Raw genomic sequence first — 19,296 nt, forward strand, 5'->3', positions numbered from 1 at the left:
TCGTTGCGGTGATCTTCGAAGGATACAGGCCATCATCTATACTAGATTAGCATGAAAACGCGTAAAAAACGGAAGTTGTCCGCTTTTTTATTTTCGCCTGGCTTACCTCAATCCCTCGGTCGCGTATTACGCGGATGATGATTCATCGGGGCCTCGCGTAGTTTAACCAGCGATTTATGAATGAAAATCCGCGCACGTGTCGCGTGAGCAACTCGACGTACCGCGACACGCGAGATCGACCGCCATTATTATTCGCGATGCCTCGTAAACATGTCGATTATGCTCCGCGAGACATCCGGTACCAGGAAAAACGTTCACAGCTCGTGCGTGTTGCTCTCTGTGTCTGTTGTAATTGTTCTAACTAGATTCCATTTTTTTTTTCTTCTTTTCCTTCTTATTTTTAGTTATTACTGATACCGGGAAAATCAAATCCGGATTCGTTCGGTTTAAGAATTGCGATGACGTTATATGAGGTATAATTTGCTTGAAATTCAATTTACTTTAATCTGTTCTCTCGCTTTGGCTGGTTTGAGGAAGTTTTGGAAGGTGGATTTTTTTTTATGTCCTTAAATATAATTAGTTATTTTTAAGGTAATTCGAGTTAAAAATGATACTTGATTATATTTTAATTTTTCGATGATTAAAAGGTAATTGCACAAATTTTAATCCATTCTTACAAAATAGCCAATTTCACGCATTACAAAATTCAGAACGATGATCAATTACAAACTCATTAACGTTTTACCAGAAGCCTTCCTTTAAGTGAAAACTTAACGATGGAAAGAAAAAAGATCCACGCAATATCGTAATATCTTCGATAATTCTTTCCCCTTCGAAATTAACGGATAAAAAGAATCGCGTCGAAAAAAAATGTGGTTGTTGCGAAAACCTCTTCGATACCGTGCAACAAAAAACGTTATTTCGTAACGTAGATCTGCCGCTATCTATTGTAGGAACAAAATTATTCCAATCTGGTTTTAAATGCCTAACGAGAATTCGAACTTCGTACGGTTTCCACGCTCGCAAGATCATATTTTATTATATTTATTTTTCACCTTTTTTTTTTTTTTTTTCATTGGATAGCGGATAGTCCGTAATCCGGTGTGGTCGACCTCGAAAGGAGGTCGATTCCACGGAAAGATATCTTGCGTACGAAGTGACGTCAATACGTTAACACTTTCCCCTCGAGAATGCCTCGAATGGATGTCTTCGGTTTCAACGTCTTCTCGATGCTCCACCTTCTTATATCTACCTGTTGTCTACCTGTTTTTTCCTTCGGCTAATTGCGAAATCGACGCAATAACGTTGGATTAGAGGTAATTTCGATCTTTCTTGCGTTTTTATTTTTTTTTTTTATTTTTTTATTTTTATTTTTTTTTCTTTATCACAGCACGATAGTGTTTCTTCCTATGAAACTGATTAATGACTCGAGACATTAGGTGACTAAGATGGAAGCGTTTGAGATTTGCTTAATGCAATTTTCAGGTTTCTATCGTTGTAATTATTGTAGAATTTTTTCTTTTTTTTTTATATAAGGAATTCCACTTCGGATTAAGTTTAAATCAATAGTTAGTTGTAAGACGTTTCTGTATTTATAATATATTTTTTTTAACGATAATTTTAATAAAATTTCGAGAGAATGAATCTTAAAACAATAGAAAATTTATCGTGGCCGTTCGTTTTGAATTTTGATGGCTCATAATTTAAAATTTTATTATAAAAATTTCGTTCTCGAGTACACAACTTTTAAAAAACATAAATTTCCTTGTACAAATTATAAGAACGTAATACCTATTACTAATTAAAATATTTAAGTTTCTAAAAATGATCCACATCTCTCACGATTATCCTATATTAAACAAAAAATTCTCGATTAATAATACCGTCACATTATTTTACTCTCACATTTTAAACAATCTGGAGAAACTTCGTCACATTGATATAATACCATCATCGGTTCCAATACCTATTCACTTGTCCTTCGAGGAGAGTACAATCGTATCGTATCGATCGCCGAAAAGACTTACGCTCCGAATCCATTGTTTCCACATCAAGATCCGTCCGATTCCATAAAATATTTAACATACCAAGCCGTGGCTGTCTGCCAGGAAGAATAGACATTACGAAGGAACGTTTGAGAAAACACGTGGACCCATCTCTCGTGATCCTCGTTGAAATTGATTTCCGGCCGAGTGGCATGAAAGAGAAACGTTAGTCGTCTTATTCATAGCTTGCATTCCTCGTGAAAGTGGTCTCGGTGTGTTAAACGAAGAGGAATCAGGTTCAAGAGTCGGCCTCCTAAGCTCGTTGTATGCTGGTTATAATTCAAAAAGACCTCTTCTTCATCCACTCTTCCCCATCTGATGGTTATGATAAAGTGGTCCACCTATTCATTCAGGGTGATGCTCGCCCTTATAAAAGGTGCTGGCTCGTTTAAAAGGTCATGGAACTCTATAGCCCTTTTTGGGACCTTTGCTCGTGGGACGAGCGTGTATCCAATTTTGTGAAACTTATTATAACCCGTGGCTGGACAAAAAGAACGTGGGTGACTTTTAAATTAGCGTTACCATATTAAGCAGTTCATTATAGGCTAAATGCGTTAGAAGTTTCAACATTGTGAATGATATTAGATTCGATTTTTAGTTATTTCTCTTTGTAAAAATTTGTGAAAATTTTAATATCGTCATTTTACTTTTCTTTCTTTCTTTTCTTCTGACACTCTTTCCTTTTTAATATATATTCTATATTTTTCTATTAACCATTCATCAAACTTTTTTTATTCCTTATTTCTTATTTCGTTTTTCTAAAATTTGTTTGATATTTCACTTCATTACAGGAAAAGAAATTAAAATTACTCTTTAGAAAAATACTTCACGAAATCTTTATATTATAATTATTCATACTCGAATACATTAAAGAGCATTAATAATGCGATGTCTTATGACTCATCAAAAAAGAAGAAAAAAAAAAAAAGGAAATTATATTCCAATCTATCGAATAAATTGCAACGTGCCCCATTATAAGTGACTACCTGCCCTGTTTTTTTTTCTCGCGTGAGAATGCAGAAGGAAAGAGTATCAGTCACGAGAATTGGAGCGCGTTTAAGAGGGAGGAAGAAAGGAATAGGGAAAGAGGCGCGTGTGGAGGTCCACGTAGGCCGTCATTATGCCCGCGATTATGAAGGTATTTCTCATCGGGGAACACCGAAGTGCAACCAGTCGGAAATGCCTGAACGATTGCGTCACTGGTAAGGAATTCACGGACCCTTCTGTCCTCGAAACGTTTTCTTTTAACAGCTTGTGTTCCTTTTTCTCTCTCTTTCTCTCTCCCTTTCTTCCTTCATAATCGCCATCGCACTGTCCTTCGTCCTTAATACCTCTATGACGACGAAACGCACGAGAGTAACTCTGCCATTTCGACTTTTTGGAAGGAAGGGTCGTGTACGTGAAAGTGATTGGCGAATTACGGTGAGTGGTCATTTCATGTGAGTGATTTAGGAAAGAATGGGCAGATGAAATTCTCTGCGGGGTTCTTTGTCTCTTTTTTTTCATTTCTCGAATGGAAGATGAGTCGAGGTATGCGCAAAGACAGATACCGATTAGATATGAATGAGTGGTTAATTTAGGCGTATTAATGATAACTCCAGTTTTTTTTTTTTATAATAATTACTCTTTTTACTAGTTTTAAAGAAATTTAATATCAAGTTTAAGAATCGAATTATGGAGGTTACAGATTAGTACAGTAGTCGAGTAACCTTGCAATTATCGAACGATTTCTCGCGTGATCGTGGATTTAGCTTTTTTTTTTTGCTAGATTATTTGCTAGATGTTGATATAAGAATTATATCAACAATTTAATAGCAAAGGGGAATTTAGTTTATTGACTATGAGTCAACAAAATTTTGGAAAATTTTAGCATGGGCTGGGATGTTTGATTTTCGAGGAATTAAATTTATATAATTTTGTAGAAATTGACCCGATTAAGGATATAAAGATAAGAATATAAGATAAGAAAGAAGAAGTAATGTATTTATTGTCGAATATAAATTTATCGGTTTCGTAAGAAAAGAAATCTTTATGAATATTACCCGTACAAAATTATTATTGCGCTTCTGTTAGCAAGAGTTTTTTTATTAGGGTATTACGATCACTACTTTCTTAGATGATGACTCATACCGAAATGATTCAGTCTGATAACAGTAGTGCGGAGAAAAAAAATATCGAATTTTTAAGTATTTCATTATTTAAATTTTATTTATTCATATATAAAAAAGAACATTTATAATTTTATTTTTAGTTTAAATAAAGATATATTACATGTTATATCAAGCTATATTTAGAGTATTTTATTCTAAATAAAATCTTATTAGTTACGCAATTTCATAATTCGTTTCGTAATTCGATATAATTCTTTTGAAATACGATTATAGATAACATCAATAGCAATTATTAAAACAATTGTAGATTATTGCTCAAAAACAAAAAATTCTAATCTATTATTTATAAGGATTATTTTCGTTATGAATTGCATCAAAAGTAGCAATTACATATCGATAAATCTGAGTTAATCGGTCGTCTTAAGCAAAAAGTAGGTGATTAAACATCCTCGAGGCTAGATTCGTTTCGCAAGAGTAGTGATTCTGAATCGGGAAAACTTAATTATACGATCGCCAGATACAGACGAAATTAACATTTGTTGAAAATGGGTTTAATGCTTCGAGTTTATTTATTTTTCACATTTTAATTCATTTTTATTGTATTTATAAAGATATTTTTTCGATAAAATAATTTCATTGACAGTGTCATACATTTTTTTTTAAAATTCTTTAAAAGAGATTCAAATTTCTGTCAGTGGCAATTTTTCAATCTTCTCTCATCGTTTAACTTCGTAAAATCTGTAGAGATATAAAGAACAAAATACCCCGGATATAGCTAGAATATATAGGATATAGCTACGTAATAAGAAGAATCTATGGCAATTTTATTACCAATCGATAATAACACTGACCTACAACGAGTACCTTGAAAGAAGCAATCCACGGCAGGACTACTACAATTCCACATGAATGCGAACACAAAGGAGGACAGGGCCATGACGTGCAAGGAATTTCTAAAATTACCCTGGGGAAGCCCGTTCTCCTTCGTGTCGTTCACCTCTGTACATGAACCATTCGAGGGACCACCACTGCCTCTTGATTCCCCAGTCCTTCGGCTTTGTTTCGAGTTCGGTGCTAAAAATGGTTAGTCAGAGCACTTTGTCCTTATCTATGTCGTTTTATCGACTACTGACAGACCAGTCCAAGTATTTTTGAGTCGTGTTATGGCGTCGGTTATACGTGGAAGAAATACTTTGAGTGATTTTTTCGTGTTCTAGAAACTTCGATTGTTTCCACTTTAAATTTATCAAGATAATCATTTCGATCATCATTAATATGTGTATGAGATATTAGTAATTCGTATTGAGTACAAATAACAATGTATAATAAAATATTTATATTGAAATAATATCGCGATAAATGCGACGATCTTAGTTACACGAATGCCGAGTTACAACTGCCAGAATTCAATTTCCCCCATCCAAATATGTTTCGTCGACGCGCGCAGATATCTCGCTGCTAATCCTTTTCAACTTCTTAAAATCATTAAACTTAAGAACATCCGTTCTATTCTCTTCGCTTAAAAATTCTTTCCTGATAATTAATAATATTCTATTATTGTTTTATCGTTCAAATATCTTTTCTATCTCGAAATAAATTCCTTTTCGGTATAATCGAAATAAACGCGGTTGTTGCGTGAGAAATGTAACTGTAGATTTTTTCAATTGCTTTTCACGTGCAAAATTGTTTCAAAGGACTGTTTAAACGTGTTTAAGAAATAGAGGTAGAGCGTATGCGTTACTTGTAGAAAAGGCGGCGTGCGACCAACAACGAAGCACTGTTCTCAATGGTAATCGTTAATCGAGGCTCAGGAAAGGCCAGACTTCAATTAAGAGCCCTAGATGTTGGTTTGAAGAGAGACTGATTACGTCGAGACGGGCTTAAATGAGATCTGAAAGACGTAGTAACTTTATGGCGGTTAACGTTTAATATTTTTTTACGTCCGTAATTCACGAAAAATTAGCGAATTTTCTTGGTCATCAAAAATGAAAATCATTATTTCGAAATTATCGTCTAAAATTCAAGTACATAAAAATTAATAAGAATTCTAATACACTCGACTAAAAACTAATCATTATATTTAATTCCACGTAATAAAAAAAATCATACTTAACCTCTTTCGGTTAAATTTCCCGGAATACTTTACACGTTATGCGACTTTCAAACAAAACTTTCGAACAGGACTTTCAAATTGTCCAAAGATAATATCGAAAGATAACATTTCCAACAATCGACAAAAATTGTCGCGATATTCTGTATTCGTGGAAGAATGCGTGAATTCGTGTTTCAAACCGGAAGAGGTTCTCATGGGTGACGCAACGACACGTGCTCGACTTCGAATTTCCTGGTACGATGATTCTGTGCTATCGAATCCCTGTGACTCATTTGCAGTTGGCGCCTATTTAGTAATCAGATGCCTGCAAATACTAGTAATACATAAACATATATGTGTATTTGAATGCATTTGTACAAATATCGCGAATCGCTCGCAGACTTTATTAATGTTGATTAATCTAATCTTTTTTTAACATGATGAGAAAAGAACGTGTGACAAGAAAAAAAAGAAATATGTTATTCTTTTTTTTATTGTTTGTAATAGTTCAAAGTTTTTGCTTGTGATAAAAATGTGTATTGATCATTTTTATCAATCCTTATACGATAAATAATATCTTATATCTTTTGAAAAAAATAGTCGAATACATTTATTAATACATATTTGTTGAAATTTTATTCAAGTCGTAGTAAATATATATATATAATATATTTTCTATCTTAAGAGAAACCTCTATTACGCAAGATACGATTCCAATAATCGAACGTTATCTGTCGCGTCGAAATTATATTATTAGCAGGTGCTCGGGAATTCCAAGTATTTCTGAGCTGTTTGTTACGTTTCCTCGAAACTCTTCTAAAAAAACTATGAACTTGCTGGGTTAGCAAAGTTGAAAGATTTCTTCAATTCCTTCGTGGTTAAAAAAGATGGTTTGATCGCGTTTCGGTGGCCGGAATGAAGTCATCTCTTATCCCAAACTAATGCATCCTTTTTCCTTTTGTTTGCTCTCTTTTTCTGTGTTTTTGTCCACGAGGATTCTTCTTCGTCTCTCTCGCGTATACACTGTATCCTCTCGAGAAAGGAATCGAACACGGCCGAAGATAGCCGAAGCGGCGAGGCCGAGTCCGAGCTAGCGACCATGTGGTGATAGCACGATGACAGAAGCACTGTCAGTGTCACTACGACTGCCGTTGTGCGCGGTCGTCTAACGTGATTTTTTGCGTCTCTCTGTTTCTCGTTTTTTTTTTCTACGATTTAGATTTCGCTGGTTTTTTCTCAATCTCTTTGCGATTCCTCGAACTTGAATCTAATCTTATTGATTTCACGGAAATATCAAAGAAATTATCTATAAAAAATTGTTCAGTTAATCGATTGTGTTGTTATAATTAATATATAGTTAATACAGTGAACAGGCATAAAATCAAGAAGTCAAAGTCAATTCGAACAGGTGAGTTTATTCTTTTAAAATTATTGCTAGCGTGTATCAATTATTCGACTTTTTTTTTATTATTCAATTTTTATGTATATATTGCAACTAGTAACGTAATTATATTATTATTAATGAAATGTACATACGAAACGATTATGACTTCTGCGATAAATATTCAAAATTAAATAACACTAGAGAAAAAATCATAAACATAATGAATTCGTTCTATTCGCGGATATAGAACAAACAACGGTAGCTAGATATTTTCTTTCCTAATAGCATCGTTATCTTGTTCTTTAGCTGATAGCTGATAGCTGATGTCTGTGCTTTTTGTTTTCTTTCACTCGATGCACTTTAGACTCGTCAGAGTCAACTTCGTGCACGTGCCTCTTCCCACGTATAAGTGAGCTTTCACGAATCGGCTAGTTAAGGCTTAAAAACCTTGACGTCCCAAGTCGATAATGTTCCCGGAAATACCGTACGTGTTTCCCTTTCGTAATTATCGAGTAATGCATAAACGTCGTTTCAACAATCTTACGCGCTTTTATTTTCATCGTTTTATACTGTCACATTAGAATATTTTATAAAATTATAACAACGTAGATTAATTTACCATAATATTTTTGAACAATTGCAAATATTTGTTTCAAGTGGAACAAAGAGAAAGAAAACAAAATACAAACGATAAAAAGACTCGTTCCATATTTTACTGTTTTTTTTTTTCGAGAAACTAGTGAGGGTCTATATCGCCTAGAAAATCAACTTGCGCATTATGTAACGTATGTAGCATAGCACACCACGTTAAAAAAAAGTGTAACAAACGGGGAAAGTCATGCGCACAGTCAATCGGCGCGTGTTATCGTGTTTACATTCTTTGTTCTTTGTTCAAAGCTGACGGTGCATCGATGTTTGCGCCGGATCATGGTTTCGAGCGTTCACTTCCTCTAATGTTCCTAATTCCTATGTAGCGGATATGTCAAAAGGAAATTACAAATATTTCTCGTAATAAACGAGTGCATTTTCTTTACTAGTTTTTTATTGCCTGCAGTTAAATTGAAACTCCTAGTTATTTTTCCATTGCGCAAAATCATTCTTTCCTTTTCTCTCTTTTTTTTTTTATCGTAGAAACTTTGAACATGATTCAAAATATAATTCATTTTAAATATAATTGCAGACTTTTGATTAATCAAATATGATGCAATTGTGAATCAATGTTGGCGATTCTTATGCCTAAATTTTATCGATCCATGAATGTGGAAATTATTATATCATTTAATTAAAGTGGAGATTATTAGTTAATTGGTGGGAATAAAATTTAATATTCGTGCATAGACGATAACTTTCAGTCTTGAAATAATTTCTGCATAGTATTACTATTGTTTTCGTATCGAGTCCACAAGTGAAAAACAACAAGGCGAGTGAAATAAGTGATTATGAAATTATTCCGCTATTTTACATTTCTGAGGAAAATTGAAGGAAAAAAGAAAATTGTAATTCGACTTGAATATCGAGGATAATAAATTTCCTAACCTCTAAATTAATCATTTTGATTTCCAGTTAGAGAATTTTAATTAACAATTTAATAATTTATTATATCTTTTTATGTGATGAAATTAGAAAATGAAAAAGTGAAATTTAAACAATTTTTTATTTGAATTTTTAATTTTGAATAGGAATATTTGGTAATGGCAAAATATAAAATTTCATAAATTGAGAATGATATTTATAATTAATATAAAGTACGATTCTGTTTAATATTTTTGATTGGCTGAAAAAAATAAAAATGATTTCCTTTCTTATTCAAGGCACCCATATCATGCAACAGTATGACATTTTTTTTTTTTCGTTTCATATCACGATAACGCCTCTTGGTCCGCGTAGTAACGACGTAATTGCGTTATTATTTACCATGTAATAGCAACCGTCGTTGAACAGAGCTACACAGAATGAAAAAAAAAAGGCATATCCATGCATGTATATATGGAGAAAACACGGCAATGACGTTAAATTACGCGAAAACTACAGCCGTTGGTCCAGCGTTGACTGGATTAAAACAAGATTAGAAATTGGAACACATTCTCAATCATCGGAAAACATTTACGCATATGATTATTTTCCTAGATAATTGCATCCACGAACATTTGCTCTATGAATTATCACGGTATAGCTTGCGTTGCTTTGTATTGTTTCTACCTATTGCTCGTTTGTCGTGGAATAATGAGGGGAAACAAGGAGATTAGAAAAAAAAAATGGTAATTTGAAATCGTTAGATTACGTTAGTTATTCAACGTAATGTCGAAGAAATCGTTGTTCCGCCGAAACATATAATTATCAACGGAAAATAACCACATTGTTCGATCATTCGATCGTCGCCGCAATTTGTTTGGCCGAGAGCATGTCCTTGAATCGCCCACGGAGCCGAGTTGAGCGCTCCGATGATCTTGGCCTGACATTTCAATGCCCTCCGCAAAAAGGTTTTCGTGGAAAAATCGTTGCTCCGCCCGCTCTGTCCCGACCGTTTGTGTATCGTGTTCATTTTGTTTTGAAACGCCACGTGCGAGAGCGCTTCGGTCGAGAATCGTTGTCGTTGTAATTAGCCAATGGAAAATGTTCGCAACATCTGATCATGAGGAAGGGAGGGGAGCAGATTAGAATTTAAAACGAATTCCAGGGATCGATCAGACACGCGATATGGTTTTACCTTGTACCTTGTTTTACAGTCAATCTTTATTTTATTACGTAAACCGAAATTATCCACTTGGAAATCGATATCATCAGTCGGTAATAGTCGACGTAAATGAATTTCTGATTCAATCAATCCCTGATTTTCTTATGCAAAGTAAAATCGTTTCCTCTTTGTTCTTCATTTGATTCGATGCGTAAAGTTATTTTAAAATCGAACGCGGTTGCGCCTCTAGGAAATAGTACGATGCAAATTTATCGTTCTTACAAACATGGAACGGATCATGAAAGCGACGTATGTTTGTTGAATATACTACTTTCTTGTTAATTGGACGCCCCCTATGTCCTTATCGTAGTCGGGAAATATGCCGACAGTTCCTGGAATTCGAAATTAGCGCGTGGGTGGAAGGGAAGACATGGAGATATCCGGAGAGGGTTGGCACAGTTAGATTAATATGGATAATAGGTTAGAGTGAAGGCCTGCACAAATTTCGTGGAAATATTTACTTTTGCAAGCGTGTATATCCATTATAATAAAAATTATCTCGATATTTAATTGTTCAAAAATATCGTACTCTGAAATAAAATAAAATAAAAATAAGTATTATCCTAATCTGATATTTTTGATACGCTATTGTTAGAAAAACAACTAAGGAAGAATATGTTTTCGTTACACGATGACTTTTATTTATGGGTAACACAATAAGGATAGTGCTGCCTGGTACATGGTGTTTGATGTTTAAAAATTCCACAAGCACCACTGCCTGGTAAAACACCGCAGATTGTTTATTGTAATCTGGCTGCCACACATGTTTTCATATCAAGTCGCGGAGATAAGCTGGTTTTGAATGTCCATCTCGTGTTCACGAGTATAACTTCGTGCTTGGCTGGGATATACGCTTATTTCTGAATGACGCAAAAGGGAACAGGTTTTCCTCGTGGCATATTCTAATTATCGTCATCTATCTTTCCTCTATCTCTCTCTCTTCTTGTGGGAAAAGTTACGTCAAAATACTCCTTTTAAATAATTAATCGGCCTGTTTAACACATAACAGTAATCGCTAATCACCCTTTCGACCAACGTCATTAAGAAGAATGTCACAGTAAAAACGTGATAGAAAAGACGAGTATACGCGCGTCTCACATATTCACGTTCTTGTATCACGTGATCATGTGCGCAAGTATATTTCCAGCGAAAAAAAACTTTATGGCGCTATGTGAACGCATTTTTAATGATATACGCGATACAATAAGGAAGCCACATCCTGGAAACATTTCAAATGATAAACGACAAAACATACGTATCACTGTTGCATTTATCCTTCCAATAAAAAAAAAAAATTTATTTTTGGAAAATTTTAGATCTAAATTACGCGATCGGTTATCGACGAAATCATTATTTCGATGGAACGCTCAATTTGAATCTGTCGTGGGGTTTCCAGGATCAAAATACTTCCTCAGTTCGGTTGAGAGTTCCACGAAGAGACCTCTTGGCTCGTTTCCAAGACGACGAATCGCGGGGAAACCGGCGTCGACGACAAACGATGCTCCACAGGTGTTTAAACTTAGAACTCGGGTTAATTAAGATCCTCCAGGCAGACACGCAATTGGGAATTTCGCAGATGTTGGGAAAAACCACTGTTTGCAAACGAACTTTGTCCTCAAGCATTAGTTTGTATTTGATTATATTGATGGTGCAATTGCTTTTAACTCTGTTTTGCATTTGCAAAAATTAACATCGTAAAATATTATAATTGTTTATTCAAATTTTTTACATTATTTATATTACAAAACTTAATCAATCTCACTTGTAAAATAGGATCAATTTGAAAATTGAATTTTTTTTATTCTAAATATACAAATATCTTATATCATTAATGATTTCGAAGATAGAGTGAACCAATATTTTTCGTATTTTTACAGTTAGTAAAGATTTCGACGCATTAGTATAAATTTTGTGCGACGGTTGCAGATAAATCGGCCAAAGTGGAAGGAAACTTCGGACCATTACGCGATTTCAAAAGAATGTCACTGTTGGCGAGCGAGGAACAATGGAGAAAGTCGTAAAGGCACCCCTTTCTTATCTGTTCGGTCATAAACATTGGCTACACACTTGCATTAACTACCAAAGGTTTACCTTCGAACGCTTTCACGAATCATAAAACGCTTCCAACGTAAATATGATATTTGAGGGAGAAAATATTTGAAATTCAATGATGAGTATTCATATCGGAATCTTTTGTTAGATCACTAGAACCGAACTATTGTGGATCATCTTGGTTTTTTTTTTTTTACACGAGTTAATTATACTAAATAATGTAATATAATCTTGAATTCTTGAAAAAATATTATCAGGATACGTGTAAAAAATAATGAAAATGTTCAACAGTGTAGCATATTGCAAATTAAACAAGGGCGCGGAAATCTCTCCCACCTTCTTCTCTTCTGCCTCGCTCTTTCTCGTCGTCTCTTTCTGTCAAGCGCACATACTCGAAATTCGATGGTTATTTTTAGATTAGGTTTCCTCGTCGCGTATGGCCACGAAGAGCAAAGCGGCATCGAGAGACTCAGTGTAAGAGAGGCGTCGGTGGAGGACGCAGTGGTGACGAACTCTTTCGAAAAGTGAGAAAAAGAGCGGTGTAATACGAGGGAGGAGAATCGAGAGTGTAAAAAAAGCAGAGGGAGAAAAAGAGACGGAAAGAGGGGAGGGGAGGCGTACACCGACGTCCGAACGATCTCACGAACGAACGATCGACTGAAATTACTTTTTTTCTTATATCAAGTCTCCCTAAATCCTTCATAACCCCATAAAAACGAGATCACTCGTCTTTTTCCCTTCAATCCCATCTCCTAAGTTCCTTATAAAATTTTTCTTTCCTTTGTCATTTTTCTTACATCTTATTTTTTTATTTATTTAATAATTTCTTTCGACGACGAAACGAATAATTGAACGAAATAACCGATACCTCGAGCTATGGCAGCCACCGCCATGGATCCAGTCGACATTGCTAATATCCTCGCGCAGGAACTGCTTTATCAGCAGGTAACCTTCTACATTGCTGATTCTATTGAGTATTTTTTATTGAGATTTTTTATTTATGTTTTTTATTTTCCATGCTGCATGGCATGAAATTATTCTTCTCGATTTTTCTTTTTTATTGTCAAAAAAAAGACAATAATTTTATGACGTAGGAAAATTATAGTGATCACTGTCATTCTAACTATAACCTATTACGTATATACGTGCAATCTATCCATCACACTTAAGTATGTATTCTGTTTTTTTGTTTACAACTAAACTAAAATGGCAGTGTCATTAGACAGAAGTTGTTGAAACAGCTGTGAGATTTATTTTGAAAGACATTGGTATCTAACTTGAGCTATATTTCCTATTTCCCTGCACCAACAAATAAATCCAGGCATTAACTTAGGCATTGGACTTAGGCAATGTATCCTTATAAATAGGAACCTTGAGAAAACTTTGGAACAGTGAAAATATCTGATTGAATTATATACTACGATAGATTCAAAAAACATACAAACTATTTTAGTTTATAGAAATGTCGTGATAAGATAAAAACGAAAACGAATAATATTTAATATAGGAAAGAAAAAACAAGATTGATAAGAAAAAATTTGTATAATCCTAGTATAACATAACATTTATAAAATTCATTACATATTTTTACTTAATCTATTATTTGATTAATAATCAATAATTAAAAATATTATGTATAACAAATTAAATTTTAGTTAATTATAAAAATTAACTAATTATAAAACTGGGAAAAATAGTGTCTTACAATTAATTCACGATGGATTATTATGGTGATGTGTAAAAGTTCTGATTTAAATATAATAAAACAATACTTAGAAGATTTTACTAATATGTCTTTAACGGATATACTCGAGGATGATCTATCTACCTATCATTATGAGGTAGTTTAAAGATCACGTTCAATTACAATTGTACCGTTTCACAAAGTAACTTTCTGTTCGAAGAAAACAGTTTTAAAGGACCTCGAGGGGCTTCGAAAGCGATCGTCTAAAATAAACACACCATTTGGCAAGCCTTCGAAATAGTGTTTCATTCACGCTGTGTGCACGGTTCAAGTCGAATACAACGAATTAAGTCGAGTCGGGTTTGGAAGGAATCGCAAATTGGCGAGAAACAACGTATCCACATTTATTGCGCGTTCCTTCCAAGACACGTGCGATCTTGACGTCTGACGAGTTAGAAGACTAAAGAAAGAGGAGACGCATGAGAAAGAAACAAATATGGCGGTCTCGGTCGCGCGACAGATGAACTTGAAGGAGAAAGTCTTCTCGATGCGAATACCGTGATTATCGATGTTAACATATGTGGGACCATTATTGTGATGCGGACGAGCAAGAATTGTGCAACATTGTGCAATAACCATTGGAAGTTCCACTGGCTTCGGTGAAACAAACAGATCGTAAACGAACGACCAGGCGCGTGAAACCGCGGTATGAATATTTTTACGTACCCGTAAAGACCGCTGAAACTATACCGCGTTCCTTCGACAAAAACAACCCGTAGGAAAAAGTAACCTCGATGCTCGCAACGCGATAATCGTGCCTTGTATAAAACTTCAACAAGTATCGTACTCATAACCCTGAAATTCATTTCCGGATGTTCAATGCCCTCTCGTGAAATATATAGAAATGATCTTAAACGCAAACGTTTGCGAAATTTACGACTTTCTGTAGATTTTTATTTTTATGATTTATAGTATATTGCACATTTTATCGTTATTTTATAATATAATGTGGTTAATAACTGATAATATATTTGCGACAAATGGTAGGTTTGTTAATCGTGAATATTACTGAATATTACAGAATATTGCAGAATATTACGTTTTTATTGTAGGTATAAGAGCCCGATAATAATAACTATATTTGTACCCTCGCGCTTATCCTTACCAGGAATCTATATCTTTCGCAGTGTTACATTACGTGCGCATGCGCAAAGTTGCGGTGGTCCCCTGATCCGTATGTTTCTTTTATTTCTTATATAAGATTTTTTTCCTATTCGAGAAAATGTTACAGCAGTATCTCACTGCGCTACATTTCGCAACGATTTTCTGGTTGCCGATATCGCCCTTTGTCTGCTCGTAACGCGGGCCCAGGGCAGATTAAAACAGCAAACGCATCTATTTATAGAAGGAGCGACCGTATGTGTTGCTTGAATACGTGTTGGTCGCGCGCGCGCGCGCGCATCCGTGTGCGAATTCTCTTTCTCTCTTCCTCATCTTTAGTGTCGCGCACAACGGGAAAAAAGAGAGAGAATAACTGCATCGCAAAACGGAAGACACAATGCATACCAACATCGAAAAAAAGAACAACATGGATCTACGTAAAATATTTCTCTATATTTTATTAGAAGAAGGATGTTGATTATTAACACTTGATGATTATGTCCATCATTGGTTATCTGTACTACTTTTCCTATAGTTCGTTGTTTCACGACTTGTTGCTCGATTAATTTCAAAATCGCAATCTTGACGATAATTAAGACGATATTCTTGCAATATATGTACAATAATTTTGTCTTGGATTAGAAAATTTATTGTATTGATATTATACTTGTACTAATTGTACTTAAATTTATTATAAATCATGTATTTTATTGTTAATTAAATAACGTGATAAATTATTAATCAAAGATAAAACGAATAATACAGTGTCATCTATGGAAAATTATAAATCGTACGAATATTGTATAAAGAAATATAATAAAGGATCATTAAATTTATTTTCTTTCGAGATTAATGTTTTGTGATAAATTTATGACGTGCATGATAATAATTTGTAGAACAAATACATAAGCATTTGTTATAAACTAATATTTATTCACTAATAGAAAAATTTTTTGATTTATTAGTCTATTTGTTGCATTACGGAAAAAACGCACCGCATGGACAAATGTTTCTACATACCTCAGATCGGGATTAGATTAACAATGCATGATGCGATAGATACTAGAATTGAGAGTAGATTATACAGCTATTTCTAGAAATCATGCATATATGCATCTTGCTATTGCAATATGTTAATGCAAGACAATATATTCCAGATTAACTATCTACAAGAAAGATATGATTCTTAGAACTCTATAATTCCGTGTTAACTCTAATCTAATATTTTTAATCTAAATTTAACGAATGGAAAAGCGTTTGATATTTGTAAAAATTAAGTTTATTCTTGTCACATAGTACAAGATTTAAGTAGAATGAAACTTGAGTGGAATGGGTGCTCTGACCATGACGCGATCTTCGGGCAGTCGTTGACTTGTCAGAACCTGCACAGACACGTCTGACAAAATGATACAGAGTTCATCCACCAGCGCCACATATCGTCTGACATATTCAAACTGACGATGCACTGGTAAGGTGAACGGCCCGTCGGTTAACGAATGTGCCGTGGTAATAATCGCAGTCTCATGATTGTTAAAAAACTGATAGCGCGAGCATTTCCTTTTATTAATCTTTAACCACGGAATATTAACCTTTGAAATTTAAGTTACGCTTTGTTTAACATTTTTATTCTGTTTTATACCTATTCAAATTTGACTAATAATAAATAATAAAAAATTTGTTTGCGATACGCACATATATTTTTTTAATGAATTAATTAATAAAATTAATTCATCATTAACGTTAGAATAAATTTAAAAAATTGTTTTTGATGAGCGATATAGCGAATATAAATTAATAGAATGTATTTTCGTATAAACATAACCTGAGTCAAGATATTTATATAAATTCGTTAATCTTTCAGTGCAAATAGATAGATATCGTTTTTTGTGTTTTATAGATAAATGAAATCGAACACATCGATTTCCTTCTTTTTCTTTAAAGGGTCATTATGATACGACAGTGAGAACCACACCTTTGTCAATCGTTTTCGGTCTGATATAAGCGAAGTTATAGGAAGTAAATAAAACCCGATAACTTTTCATGCTGATAAATACCGATGCGTTTCTAAATTTATCAAATTTATTATAACTACCATTTATAATGGAATCGATTTTTTTTCATAGCGATAATTTTTCGAAGTTATAAATTTCGGATCGTGCCAAATCGAGAAAACATACCGAGTACGTGACATCTTCCAAGTGCATATACATATATTGTCTGATTTATGCGCATGCGCATCAGTTCTAGCTTACGGCAAAGTACGAACTTGTACGAAGGTCGAGGCGATAAATTAACCTCGTCTAGTATAAGTTTTGTGCATAAAAATATGAAGGAATATTCAATTTATATTTGAAAAATTTTTTGACATTTATAAAAAAATTATGTTTTCATACATTGAAATGAAGAATCTTTACAATATATATAAAAGATTTTAATATAAGTTTATCGATTCTTTTCGTTATTTACGATTTTTGTGATAATTTTTAGATAAATGGATTCAATTCATTTAATTTCAAATTGAATAGAAATTTTGTTCTATTATTATCTATATCTCAAAACATGGAATTTTACCGTATCTCAAAATTGAAATTCGTGACGCGCGAAAACGATTTAGTAAGGCCTATGTTTATCGCTCCGGACATTCCTTAAGTTTTCGCGTGAACTGCGAGCGGATAGGTGGGTGAATCTTGTGGGTGGGTGATTACTCTTCTGTTAAAGTTGTTACTCGTTGGTATGCTAAATAATTTTAGCGATGATACGTATAAAAATATATAATAGATGATTCTCGATTATAAATCGTAATTTAATTATAAATGTATTCATAATAAATTTTCTCTTGGATACGAAAGAACTGATTATTTTACTTAGATATTAAAATTTGATTCACAAAGTATATTTCCATTTTATCAGATGTTAATGAACTGATAATTGTTGTAAATAATATTTAACGGCATAGAATATATTTATAAAAAGCTAGACAATTATGAGATTATTGATTTATATTCCTAATAAAATCAGAAGAGATTACCGAAGAAATTAATTATATTATTTAAATAATGATTCTAGAGTTCAATTTTTATAATTCATTTTTAAAGTTCAGCAGATTTTATATCTTATTTAATAAAAAAAGAAACAAAAGATTAAATATGATGAAGCGTAAGTTAATTACAAGATGGAATGGAAAGATCATTGATGATCTATCGCGATTTTTCTGATCGGTGTGCAATTCTTGTGCGATGATGCTTGAACTCTAAGAATTGTTTTTACGTATGCTATCTATCGCAAATCGGCCTTCGTTAACGATCAGTATAGCTTGTAATTTTAAAGATGATAGGCCTCGGCTCTTTGGTGTCGTTGTCTCGTCTCCTTATGAGAGTGAAGGACGCGATTCTTCTCCTTCCTGCGTCCTTTTGTGCTTTCTGGGAAACGTGTGCGTCGGGTATAATACATCGCGCGCGTGTCCCCGTCTGCCGATTGGTCAATGCGATAATGGCGAACGCGAGGTTGTCGCTACGTGAGCTGCGATTCGAGCCAAGTCATTAATATCGTCCGTAGTTGGAGACATATACACTTTTATAACGTCGATGAAATCCATTGGGTTGCCCGACGATTGTTTTTCACGGACAATTGTTCGTGCCACGAAACACGTCGTCCAATCGGTTTTTCGATATCTAAATCATTGGTTTTGATTTCATTACGTACATAGGGAAGAATAGAGACGACAGGTGGCGTGTTCGGTGTCATACCCTCGAACCGATATGCTACATATACATCCATGCTAACGTATTCTGTGCACGTGTTCATACTTAATGTCGAAAGATTAACATCTCTTATTGTTAATACCGTATGTTATGAGAGTCGTATTAAAATTATGATTGAGTGTCACGTAAGGTCGTTAAATGGTGTAATTTTTGAAAGGCCCGCCATTACTATTTTCGGATGCAAGGTAACCAAGATTGGAACGTGTAAACAGAATTCAAGATCGGAGATTGGGAAGGGAGGTTGATCGTTGGATAATTACATATTAGGAATG

General features: G+C 34.0%; 1 protein-coding gene and 1 long non-coding RNA gene across 5 annotated transcripts in view; one reads left to right on the forward strand and one right to left on the reverse strand.

Moving 5' to 3' along the window:
• LOC107997622 (transcription factor kayak) overlaps window positions 1-19,296 on the forward strand; it is a 30,569-nt gene that overhangs the window by 8,050 nt on the left and 3,223 nt on the right. Inside the window, exons 1-4 of one of the 4 annotated variants that reach the window (XM_017056357.3) lie at window positions 7,386-7,656; window positions 11,763-11,875; window positions 12,293-12,451; window positions 12,835-13,363. The exons of 2 other annotated variants lie outside the window; for them this stretch is intronic. In XM_017056357.3, the coding sequence (XP_016911846.1) occupies window positions 13,295-13,363 (69 nt within the window). In that variant the 5' untranslated portion in view covers window positions 7,386-7,656; window positions 11,763-11,875; window positions 12,293-12,451; window positions 12,835-13,294. Of the gene's footprint in view, window positions 1-7,385; window positions 7,657-11,762; window positions 11,876-12,292; window positions 13,364-19,296 lie in introns of those variants that run through there. One more of the 4 variants, XM_062074767.1, reaches the window with a different exon arrangement.
• On the reverse strand, window positions 4,225-5,566 carry LOC133666078 (uncharacterized). Its single transcript, XR_009829660.1, has 2 exons — window positions 5,008-5,566; window positions 4,225-4,894 (listed from the first exon to the last, which is right to left on the reverse strand). It is a non-coding gene; the product is annotated as an uncharacterized LOC133666078 (long non-coding RNA).

The sequence above is a fragment of the Apis cerana genome, linkage group LG5 (assembly GCF_029169275.1).
Source record: "Apis cerana isolate GH-2021 linkage group LG5, AcerK_1.0, whole genome shotgun sequence".
Lineage (NCBI taxonomy): Eukaryota > Metazoa > Arthropoda > Insecta > Hymenoptera > Apidae > Apis > Apis cerana.